General features: G+C 36.8%; 1 protein-coding gene across 2 annotated transcripts in view; it reads left to right on the top strand.

Annotated features, from left to right (window-relative positions):
• Positions 1 to 12,813, top strand: part of LOC150085940 (putative RNA-binding protein 19) — a 496,890-nt gene that overhangs the window by 347,036 nt on the left and 137,041 nt on the right. For both annotated transcript variants that reach the window (XM_090374301.1, XM_090374300.1), the window contains one exon: positions 4,415 to 4,520. In XM_090374301.1, coding sequence (XP_090230427.1) covers positions 4,415 to 4,520 — 106 coding nt within the window. The remainder of the gene's footprint in view (positions 1 to 4,414; positions 4,521 to 12,813) is intronic.

Below are 12,813 nucleotides of genomic sequence, written 5' to 3'. Positions count from 1 at the left end.
GGATTTTCAATGGGATTTATTGAACGTCTCCGAAGATGAAATAGTTCAGGAAGTTAAAGAACAAAATCACTCGGGCAAAAAAAGAATCATGATACGAAAAGGCAGCAGTTTAGTCCCTACCCGGAGTATAATTTTAACTTTTAGTTCTCCAAACCTACCATCTTCAGTCAAGGTAGGATATTCAAACTGTAGCTTTCGGCCCTATATCCCAAACCCTCTAAGACGTTTTAAATGCTAGAAATTTGGCCATTCCCAGACAGCATGCCGTGGAGATGCAACATGTGCAAACTGTGAGTGCAAAACTCATACACAAACAGAATGTAAGGCATCAACTCCACAGTGTCCAAACTGCAAGGGCAACCATCCGGCATATTCCAAAGACTGCAACCTCTGGAAATTGGGGGAAAAAATACAAAAATATAAAATTGAAAATAAGTTTCCTACCAAGTAAAATGAAGTCTGCCAAAACAAGTAAAATTAAGTATGCCAAAATACACCTGTGCTTCTACTACTTACAGTCACCAATCATTAGCATGTCAGATGGAAGTGATCGTCCCTCCAGCATCCATCTCCACCAAATGTAGTAGACCAATGCAATAATACACTACTGACAGTTCCATCCCAAAGACTTCTCTATTGTCAAGCAGTGGATAATTTGCAGAAATCAGATCTTGTTGAGGTGAAGCAATCTCATCTATCAAGCATGGACACAGATGACATAACCAACCAAGAAGATCTGCTTGAAATACATGCAGATGATGATATGGAAGAAAGCAATGATTCAGGATGCCCTAATTTTTCAAGAAAAGAAAAATCAAAACTCGGCAGATGTAAACAAGCTACCCACAAAAAACAGAGACTCATCTTCCACCCATAAAACTAAATAATGGAACAAATCATACAATGGAATTGCAGAGGTTTTTGCAGCAATATTGGTGATATCTATGAATTAGTTCACCATTTCAATCCTGCTGCCATGTGCCTACAATAAACGAATTTAACACCAAAAATCCCCATTTCCGTCAAAAATTATACCATCTTCAGAAAAGATCGATCTGAAACTAACAACCCCCATGGAGGAGTAGCTGTACTCATGGAATCACAAGTTTCCCTCCAGGCGCATTCTTTGAAAACACCATTGGAAGCTGTTGCTACACGTATAGTTATCAGTATCACATTGACAGTGGTCTTGATATACTTTCCGCCAAACCATCCATGCACATTTCAGGATCTGGAAAACCTTATTTCTCATTTACCGTCTCCTATCTGTCTATTAGGCGATTTTAATGGACATCATCTATTGTGGGGTTCTGTGGTCTCAGATGGACATGGTGAGCTTATTGAAATGCTACTTGACATTGAACACTGGTTTACCCACCTACATCCATTTTCCTACTGGGTCAAGCACTGCTATAGATCTCTCAATCTGCTCTCCAATCCTCTTCCCAATAGAGTGGACAGTACATGGCAATCCTCTAAACAGTGATCACATTCCGCTGATTTGTAACATTCAAACCACCCAACCAAACAAACAGAAACAAAAACGAAATGGAAATTTTCCAAAGCAAACTGGACAAAATTTACCAATCATGTATCTTTTGATGAGGATATCATTACTGCCGACCGGGCTAGCCAGTTGGGTAAAGTGCCTGCCTGGCAACCCAAAGGTCGCGGGTTCGAATCCCGCCTCGGGCTTGGATCAAAGTACTGCAAAAAACCTTGGGAGGTGCATTATGGCCACAGAAGCCGATGCGCCAACAACTACCAAAAAATATATATATATCATGCTGCCACCAAATATATCACAAAGCAGATACTAACAGCTGCAACAGCTGCCATCCCACAGTCTGAAATAAGAAACCATCGGCATACCAATCACCACTGGAATGGTGATTGCAATAAAGCGAAAAGGGAAAAAAATGCAGCATAGAACACCTTCTGCAAATATTCCACCACTGCCAACCATATTAACTTCAAGAGACTGAGAGCCAAAGCTCGTTTCATCTGGTGAAAGGCCAAAAAAGATTCATGGGTAAAATTTGCTTCCTCAATCAACAAAGATACTGATACCCAAATAATCTGGTAAAAAATAAAGAAGCTAAGCGGGAAATATCATGTATCACCTTCTCCTATTATTAACTGGAATGGGAATGAGATCTCTTATGGAGAGATTACCAATGCCTTAGGAACTGCATTTTGTGAATTGTATTCCTCAAGCGCATATCAGCCGTCTATGGCTTCCCAGATGCAATCCGCTCTTAATATATATTGCAGCAAAGAAATTAATATTTTAAAATCTTACTATTAAAAAAAAATTTTAAAATTTATTCATTAATTTTTGGAAAGTGACTGTTTTAATTTTTGGAACACATCCTCTCATTTTCCCTTTTCTCATTCCTGGGATGCATGGTGTTCATAAATCATCAGGTTTCTGTACTGAATTCTATTACCTCTACTTTAATACATATATAAGCCTGAATTTTTTTCCCTTCTTCCTGTCAAGCTTATACTGTACAGCCAGTTCCAAAAATTAATAATTACAAGTTTTAGTTCTACTTGAAGTAGTAGTAGTACTGAAATGTTTAGAGCCATTTTGAGTTCCTCCTCCATTAAATTGCTTCAAAAGGCACTACTTCCACTGCTGATAGAACATTCCCTGTCATTTCCAACATATACATTATAGGAAAAGAAGGAGTCAAGTTACCTACTCTCTTGATGACTTCCTCTTGTCACAGGAACATTTAGTTAAAATGTATATAAAGTTCAGGATATTCCCCTGGTATTCACAGGAATATCATGAACTTTATCCTTATGTCATTGTTAAATAGAAAATTTAATGTTATTTTTGAATGGTGAGGTACTGGCTAAGTTTATTTCAGAAGGAATACCTCTTGTCATATGTGACCTCAAAATCTGGTCCATTTCACAAAACCCTGTGGAAGCCGTTGATAATGATAATTCATTTGACTTGTCTCTTTCTCTTGTCAAAAATTATTTCTCCAAATTTTGCCTCCAGCTAAATGCTGAAATGGCAGCACATATTTCAATTATAGAAAAACATCCATTCCCATTTTCTCATGTTCTTGACCTTGTAGTTATTCCCGAAGTCTCCTCCCACAAAGATCGTGGACTTGCTATCAATGAAAGTAGCTCTTTGGTTCTCAACTAAAAAATTTTAAAGCGAAATTTAATGTGTCCAAAGTAGAATTAATATTGAAACATAGTGTCCTGCCTATTTGCTTTGATTCTGTGTTACTTAAAGAATATGCTGATCTGAGGCTGCCTATTTATGTCCCTTGAATATAATATAGTGAAATGGCGAATGTAGGAACTTATGTTTTTTTATTTGATATTATGTACACAGATGCTTAATAATCTTGATTTTCTAGAAATTTCAGGTCTACTTCTGGTTAGGTCCCTAACTTTGATTTAATAGCTGGCCTCCTTACTTAAAGAGATAATTGGGGCGTATACATCCTAACAATACTAGGCTAGGCCTATATATAACTCTGTAAATACTAGATTAAAAGTGCGCAGACAGGGTGTTTCCTGATCCATCATTAAAATTAATTAACAAGCTGAACATGGATTCTTTTCTATTCAGAGATGATTTGAGGTACAAGACCAAAATTATCCAAACAGTTCTGAGTGGGCAAACCTATCTTTAAAGTAGAATGGGGCATGGGGGAATGTAAATCTACTTTTGCCTCTGAAATTGGGGATTTGGGCTATATAGTTTCTCCCTCTAAATGTGCAGAATATTTTGTAGTGGTAATATTATCTATTGTTATACTCTTTCCCTTTATAGAGTCTCTCTAATTTTAATCCTGTTAAACATTTAATTTATTTTCTGTTTGTAAAATGATTGTAATGTGAACTCCTCTGCCCTGTTACCATCCAGGACATATATGTTTCCTCCTAAATGCTTGCATTCATGGCATTTGCTTGTAATAAAATGGTATTTATTTTTGTTCTAATGTTAAACAACACAAGACTGATTATTGCCATGGGACAGGCTGCATTGAAAGAAAAATCATCACTATATTGTGATCCAATGAACTTTTTAGGGAAAGCTAATATTGGTAAGAAAATTTGTAAACATACCAATCACAAATTATAATGCAGAACATTATTTTTTCATGCCTTCTGTTGATTCATAATTATCTCAAATTATATGCTCTGCCAAGTCTTTTGTTTGAATCTAATTAATGCTGTTGGTCTCCTACAGTAACAGCTTTCCTTTTAGTTCCTTTGCCAAAAAGAAGACAGACAATTTCAGTTTATACTTTTAATATAAAAATCCCTCCCTTTATTCATTTTCTGTTACTTATATACTTCTGTCTTACTTAATTTTTGTTCTGCTTAGACCTTGTATACATTTTATTTATATATAAAACCTTAAATTTATTTATAGAGTTTTTGGAGAACTGAAGGCAATTAGACTTCCGCAGAAATTATCAGGGATTGGTTCCCATAGAGGATTTGGTTTTGTTGATTTTGTTAATAAGAATGATGCTAAGGTAAGAAGTTTCACTGTCTGGTTTTTTAAAAAATTAAGTTGCAGACCACTTTGTTTATCTTCTCATAACAGTGGCAACATTTTTATTGTTATTGTTAGTGACCAGAAAAGTCAACCCGGCCATGTATAGTTTCATTAATTTATTTAATGTGCATAAATAAACATTTTTCTGTGCTGCAGCAAAAGAGATAAAAGAATTTTTAGATTAATGAATATTTAATTAACAGTTTAAAAATAACTGACCATACATTATGACCTTTTCTTGAGACCTTCATCTGTGGAAAAAACCCACAAAATATCTTGCATACTGCCTAAATTTCTTATTCTGATTATTTATTTTTTCGTTTATTTATTTATTTTTATTTTTTTTTATTATTATTGTTATTTTTTATTATTATTTATTATTTATTTATTTATTTTTTTTTTTTTTGAAATATTTTGGCACTTTTTTTTTTTCTTTTTTTTATGTAAACCCCAAACACAAGAGGTATTAAAACCTATAGTACTTAGTACTGTGCTTGGGTTGGAGGTTGAGAAGACGAAAGAAGATATTTGTTGACATTGGACTTGAACTTCTGTAGACTGTAATTTTCAGGAACGTGTCAGCATTTCCCAAACTGGGGCCCATAGACCAGTTCCAGGGGGTCCATGAATCGGACCCTCTGGAACTGTTCAAATTATTCGCTGTACGTATAGGAAATTGAGGATAAATAAAGTTACTATTATATATTTATGTAAAAATAAGAATAATGTTCAGTTGTTTTAAACATAAAACTTCAAACTTTCTTTTCAGAAAACCCAATGTTCATACATATATATACACACACAGAAACATATGCATACATAATACATACACTGATGAGCCAAAACAGCTCATACCCACCAAGCCATGGACACTACAAGATTTCTAAATATGTCTTGTGGTATCTGGTACCAACACATAACCGGCAGATCCTTTAACTCCTGTAATGTCCGTGGTTGAGATGCCGCAGATTGGAGTTGCTGTTCCAACACAGACCACAGTGCTTGATGGGATTGATGTCTGGGGAATTTGGAGGACAGGGAAATACCTGAAAGTCTTCCTCACATTCCGCGAACTAGTCTCGAACAATCCGGGTGGTGTGGCAGCATGGCGCATTATCCTGCTGAAATATGGCACTGCCGGGGGGGAGACCATTGCCATGAAAGGGTGTACCCTGGTCAGCAATGATGTTTAGGTAGGTGGTAGCATCAGAGTGCCTAGCATATGAATGACTGGACCCGGGGTATCCCAACAGAACATCACCCAAAGCATGACACCGCCACCACCGGCATGTTTTCATCCCACGTTCATCCAGGCGGCATCACTTCCCCAGGTAAATGACGCACACTTACCTGGCCATCCACATGGTGCAACAGGAAACCTGATTCATCCGACCAGACGACCTTCTTCCAATCACTCAAGGTCCAGTTTTGATGCTTGTGTGCCCATTATAGGTGCTGTCGCCAGTGAATTGTGGTTAGCATGGGCACTCGGAGCGGCCTTCGGCTACACAACTCCATTTTCAACAGGGTTCGATGTAATATGTGTTGTGACACATTACTCCCTTCACCAGCATTCCAATTACTGGTTAGTTGCACCACAGTTGCCCTTCTGTTGCCAATTACCATCCGGGAGAGCCTTCACTCACCTCAAGCATCAATGAGCCATGGTTGTCCAACACCTCGCTGGCGGTTCGTGGGTTCCCCTCCTCGGACCACTTTCGATAGGTACTAACCATGACTGACCGTGAGCGTCCCACCAGCCTTGCTGTTTCAGATATGCTCTGGCCCAGTCATCTGGCCATTACAATTTGGCCTTTGTCAAACTCGCTTCCTTTCCCATATGAAGAACAAGAGTAGCACTGATTAAAAGGAACTCAGTATCAGGTGTTTTTTACTGTGTCCCGACCCGTGCCATAGTTCACCTGCAGTTGCTTCGATTTGCATAATGACTCGCTGGTCATAATGTTTTGGCTCATTGGTGTTCGCGTATGTATATATATATATATATATATATGAAATATGAAAACGAAGAAGTGGAAAAAAAGGAAAAACAGGAAAAACAGTACGTGTACCTGAATGCGCAAAGCAGCAAAACAGGATACATGTATATAAATAAGTGTCATCGATGAAAATAAAATAAAAATAAAAATAGATGGAGAAGTTATTAAACACAAAATGCCGAGCCTAGTTGAAGAAAAAAAGAAAAAAGAATGTTAAGAACCTATATAAAATTAAGTAGAATTAAATCTGAATTAATGCCGAATTAACAGGCCAGTCATATGTACAAAAGCTGAAAGAAAAAGAGGGGAGGGTAATAGAGATAAAAATTATAAAATAAAAATTAAAGAATTAAAAATTAAAAATTGGTACATAGATCAGGTATTTCATCAGGGGGCTACACCTGATCATGTACCAAACACTGTGTTTCTATGCAAACTCATGCTGATGGAGAAGCTGTAGAAATGAAATGGATATAAAAAATGAAATAGATATAAAAAAAAAAAATTAAATGGATAGAAAAATAATTTTTAAAATTTTTTTGAATTTTTTAAGACTCCACAAACATGAGTGAGGTAGCCCCAACGCAGTGTATTTAGATTAATAAATTATGTAACGTAGTGTATTTAGAAATAAATTGAGTCGATAGTATGTAAGAACGCAAACGCAGTGTGTTTAGTAAATTAAGTGTGTAAGAACGTAAGTTTAAATCAAAAGTATGTAAGTTAAATAATAATGAATAACAAGATAGCAAGAAAGCGGTATAGAAAAAGGAAGTAATGCAAGGTAGGGGAGGGAAAAGAAGTTAAAAATATAGAGGCGAAGATAGTGAGAATGTCCGAATCACCCTCGTATTACACTAATAGTTCAACGGACGGAAAAACGAAGATCAGAAAGTAGAAAGATGTAAAGAGAAGGAAAAGAGTTTAAAGGATACTAGGCAAGCTGGGTGTGTAAGTACCCAACCTCATAGAGAGGGCCTTGGCTATGAGAGTGTTAGTAGAAGTGGAGTCTTAAAAAATTCAAAAAAATTTAAAAAATTATTTTTATATCCATTTAATTTTTTTTTTTTTTTTTTTTTATATCTATTTCATTTGTTATATCCATTTCATTTCTACAGCTTCTCCATCAGCATGAGTTTGCATAGAAACACAGTGTTTGGTACATGATCAGGTGTAGCCCCCTGATGAAATACCTGATCTATGTACCAATTTTTAATTTTTAATTCTTTAATTTTTATTTTATAATTTTTATCTCTATTACCCTCCCCTCTTTTTCTTTCAGCTTTTGTACATATGACTGGCCTGTTAATTCGGCATTAATTCAGATTTAATTCTACTTAATTTTATATAGGTTCTTAACATTCTTTTTTCTTTTTTTCTTCAACCTCGGCATTTTGTGTTTAATAACTTCTCCATCTATTTTTATTTTTATTTTTATTTTATTTTATTTTACTTTCATCGATGACACTTATATATATATATATATATATATATATATATATATATATATATATACAAATTTGTATATATATATACACACACACACACTGGCACACATTATGTTCCAAGATATTAAAACACGAATGTTCATTGGATGTATTTGTTAAATGTGTAGCTAGACTGGTAGAATAGTATTAGCATTAGTAGTGGCATATGGTGCAAAAAAGAAAGCTTATACAGCATCAGCCAAAAAAAAAACAAAAAAACTTCTCATCTCACCTATCCATTCACTCCAATAGTTTGTGCAATTCTTCTTTGAATTTATTTAAGCTGTCAACTTCCACAACAACAGATTGGAAGTTTGTTCCAACAACAACCCACTGGCTAAAGGCAAATTTCTGCAACCATGTTTCCTAAATTTGAATTTAGTTGCAGAATCTGAGCAATAGGAAGAATCCTATTAGCAGTGAGCTTGCTCAAACCATTCAAGGCCTTATACACCTCAAACAGATCACCTCGCGGGTGCCTGGTCTCCAGACTCTGCAGTTTGCTGGAGTAAAACGTCTTTTCATAACAGCAACCCTTTGTTCCACTCACTAATCTCATTGACCTTCTCTCTGCTCGTTATAGTAACTCAAGATCTTTCCTAACATGAGGCTTCCAGACCTGCATGCAGTACTCAAGGTGTGGCCTGACCATTGCCATATTAAAAGGGGATAATCACCTCATCTGTGCAAGCAAAATTCCTATACGTCATTGACAAGACCCCATGAGCTACTCTTGCAGCCTGTCTGCACTGCTCAGAAAACTTCATATCTGACTGCACAATTACCTCTAGGTCTTTTTCATTCTCCAATACCCTGAGTGTAATACTGCACAGTCGGTATGTTACTCTGCTACCCATATGCAGTACTTTGCATTTATCAATGTTAAACTTCAATTGCCACCTCTCAGCCCATTTGCTCAACTTTTCTAGACCCTGTTGCAGTAGTATACTGTCCTTACTATCATTAACAACCCTACCAACCTTTGTAATGTCTGCAAGCTTGGGCAATAAGCCTGATATGCCTTCATCAATATTATCATTGATAAATACAGAAAACAATGGGCCCAACACAGACCCCTGGGGAACTCCACTAATAACATTAGTCTACGAAGGACAGTGTCCATTGATTAACACTGTCTTCTCCCACTCAACCATCCTTTTATCGATTGTAGCTACTTGCCCTTAATGCCATACTGCTCCAACATGTACAATACTTACATGTGCAACAGTATCGAAAGCTTTCCTAAAATCCAAGTACAGGAAACCCCCGTATAACACGATACTTCTACAACACAGTTTCGCTCTAACATGATTCTAAATTGCAGCAATCCTCGCACAACACTGTACTTTTATAACATGGTTTCGCTCTAACACGGTTAGAGAATTTCCGTAAACCTTGCATAACACGGTATTTTTGAGTTTTTGTGCAGAGAAAACTATTATGTTGGATGTAATTTTTCAAAGTTTCCACTCTTTTTGAATCCTCGCTGTTGACTCGCTAGTGAAAAAAAAATTATTGAGAAATTCCTGTATTTTATTTTGTTGGGAAATTCCCATGTTACATTCTGTGCTATTGAACTTGTGGAAAAATCTAGATTTCAAAGTTTTATTATTATTGGATAGCACACCAGGCCATCCAAATGTTGAAATTATGTTCCTACCGCTAGTAACCAGTACAGTTGTACTGGATTAATACAATTTCTTTCATTCAGCCATTAGATGAAGGCATTATATCCACCTTTAAAACTCATTACAGCAGAAAATCGTTACAATGGATTTTGGAAAAAATTGATTCTGAATCTGTGGAGGCATGGAAACATTTCTCAATTGTGGACTGTATCAGAATCATAGCTTTATCGCTGAAAGAAGTAAAACGTTAACATTAAATGCGTGCGTAAAAATGTACAGTCAGAGTCAGTTTATTCAAGAAATATGATCGAACAGGCAAAAACTGGAATTGATGTGATAGTAGAACTTGCTACTTCAGTAGGAGGGGAGGGTTTTGATGATATGACTACTAAAGTCCTCATGGGTAGCACAGTTGATAGAATCACCCCCCCCTCCGCCACACTGGGTGGAAGAGACCTGAGTTTGAATCCCGTCGATGAAGCAAGGAATTTTTATGGGTCTTTTTCATAATGTGGCTGATTTAGTCGGGCTCAGGCGAGGGTGGCATGGATTTTTCTCCCGAAAACTCTGGTTTTTCGTCCAGCAAAACAGAAAATCGACCTCAGGACACACGCAATTTATAGACAATATACATAGAGTAACATGGTCTTAGTCGCCTATTCTCCTAAAAAAATTAAAGAAAGATATAATTACTGAAGATGTTCAAGAATTACTAGTAGAAGAAGAGGCCGGCATAGCGGATTTGGTGGAAATGGAATCGGAGGTAAAATCAAATCAATTCAGATGATGATAGCGCAGATGAAAATTCTAAACTTCCAAATTTTACACTAAAAAGCATACGTGAAGGCATAAAGTTAGCTGAGCAATTAGAGTCTTATTTTTTGAATGCAAATTCTTGATTGAAAAGAGTGCAAAGTTCAAAACGGGAGGTTTAAAAAAAACTTAGTTTTTTTAAACAAATGCAGATTACTGATTTTTTAAAGACAGCAGGAGATACGTGAAATCTAGAATGATGTATTTTTGTTAGCTTTTGAAATGCAACACCCTTTTTGATACTTTTTCTTAGTACCATATAACACAGTTTCGCACAACACGGCATTTTACAGAAACCTAATAACCGTGTTGTTTGAGGGTTACCTGAATATGATATTAAAATTATTTTTTGGATCCATTTCCTTTGTGACCACATCATAGTATCCAGTCAAATTGATCAGACAAGATGTTATTTGGTTTTTAGGAGCATTAGCAACTAAGGCCATATTGCTCCGGGATATGCGGTGGTCATTCCCTGACCTTTCCGTATCCTCCGTATTTGGTGGTGAGAGGGCTCGAACCCCGGTCTAATCAAGAAGCGTGTGCTACGCACTGCTGCTCCTTCCCACCTGGCTATGGAGGCACCGATCAGACAAGACTTCCCCTTGAGAAGCCCATGGTGTGTCCGAGCTATAACTGTAAATGATCTTGAGGTGCCTCTTTAACCAGTGACTCCATTATTTTCTCCGGAACAGAAGTTAAACTAACAGGTCTGTAATTACTCTTGTCACATTTCGATCTTCCTTTGTGAATTGCAGAAACATTTGCTCATCTCCAGTCCATGGGGGCCTCCCCTGAGTCCATGGATGCCCTCATAATCATGGCTAAAGCCTGCTTGCTTCCTTTGCTGTCTCCTTTAATTTAACTGGGTAGATCCCATCCACCCCAGCTGCCTTCCTTACATTTAACTTCAGCAATTTCTCCTCCACTTTGCTATCAGTTATTGCAAAATCATTTAGCTCCCTGACAGAGTTTGATAAACTTCTGGTATTCCTCTCCCTCAATAACTCCTCATGTGTGAATGTAGAAGCAAAATACTTATTCAGTTTGTCAGCTACCTGAGGAGAATCATCAACAATCGAACCGTCAATATCAAGTGGACCAATCTGATTCATCCCCTTCCTTCTAGAGTTTACATAACTAAAGAAGTCTTTACTGTTTTTCTTTGCATTTTTTTTACCAAAGATTTCTCATAATCTGCCTCTGCTTGCCTAGTCTCTTTTGTTACTTGATTGCAGACTATCTTATATCTACCATAGGCATCTGTGTCTCCTGATAATTTATATACATCCAATGAATTTTTCTCTGCAACGAGTCTTATAAGTTCATCTGACATCCAGTTAGGCCTAAACCTTGAACACTATTCTTATTTGGTATAAAAAGCCTAGTAGCTATCAAGATTAATTCCTTGTATGCATCCCATTTAGAATTTGCTGTTGGTAAGCATTCAAGGAATTAATCTTACTAGAATTCAAAAACTGTCTGAGACCACTGTAGTCACATTTACAAAAGCAAAACCCCTGATGATGGTTACATCTTTGAGTAAATCCCACATCAATACTCTGTAATCACTGCCGCCTAGTGGTTCCTTTATATGTAGATTCTTAATGCATGAATAATCACAGCTGATAATCAGATCAAGAGTATTACTCCCTCTGGTTGCCTCTTGAACATGGTGCTATAGAAAACAATCATCCAATAAACCCACAAATGTCTTGGGAGTGTGTGAATGACTAACCCATAAGTTCCAGTCTATATCTGGGAAGTTAAAATCCCCCATTATAAGATAATCTGATTTACTGCTCCACTCTATTTCTCTGTATAGTTTTACATTGTACTCATCAGAGACAATAGGCCTATAACACACTCCTACTCTCAACTTTGCTTTCCACTTCACTGTCCACCCATGTCAACTGGATGCAATTTCTTAGATTTTGTGTTTCTTAACTAATAGCATAACTCCTCCTCCCTTTCTATCCTGTCCATCCTTTTTGTAGACATTATAGTCCCCAAATTCCAATTCTGCATTCCTTATCTCTGTGACACCATGTCTCTGATATCCCAAATATATATTTGCCTTTGATGTTTTAAGCAATACCTCAAATTCATCAGATTTATTTACTATACTCTTAGCATTGGTGTTCATGCAGGTATATATACACCTATTCTTATAGTTACCCTAACACAGCCCATAAATTTACTTGTTCCATGATGACCCCCAGCAGTCCTTGAAACCCTCATCACCTCACTTTCTAGGCTGCTGCCTATTCCAATAGAAGCAGGGCAAGAATTACTTTCACTTCTGCCTGTGGCTACCATTAGTTTATTGGTCTGTGAATCCA

The sequence above is a fragment of the Mastigoproctus giganteus genome, chromosome 5 (assembly GCF_048544385.1).
Source record: "Mastigoproctus giganteus isolate SK-2022 chromosome 5, ASM4854438v1, whole genome shotgun sequence".
Classification (NCBI taxonomy): Eukaryota; Metazoa; Arthropoda; class Arachnida; order Uropygi; family Thelyphonidae; genus Mastigoproctus; species Mastigoproctus giganteus.
The sequence above is the reverse complement of the archived record's forward strand: the minus strand, read 5'-3'. Positions and strand labels throughout refer to the sequence as shown.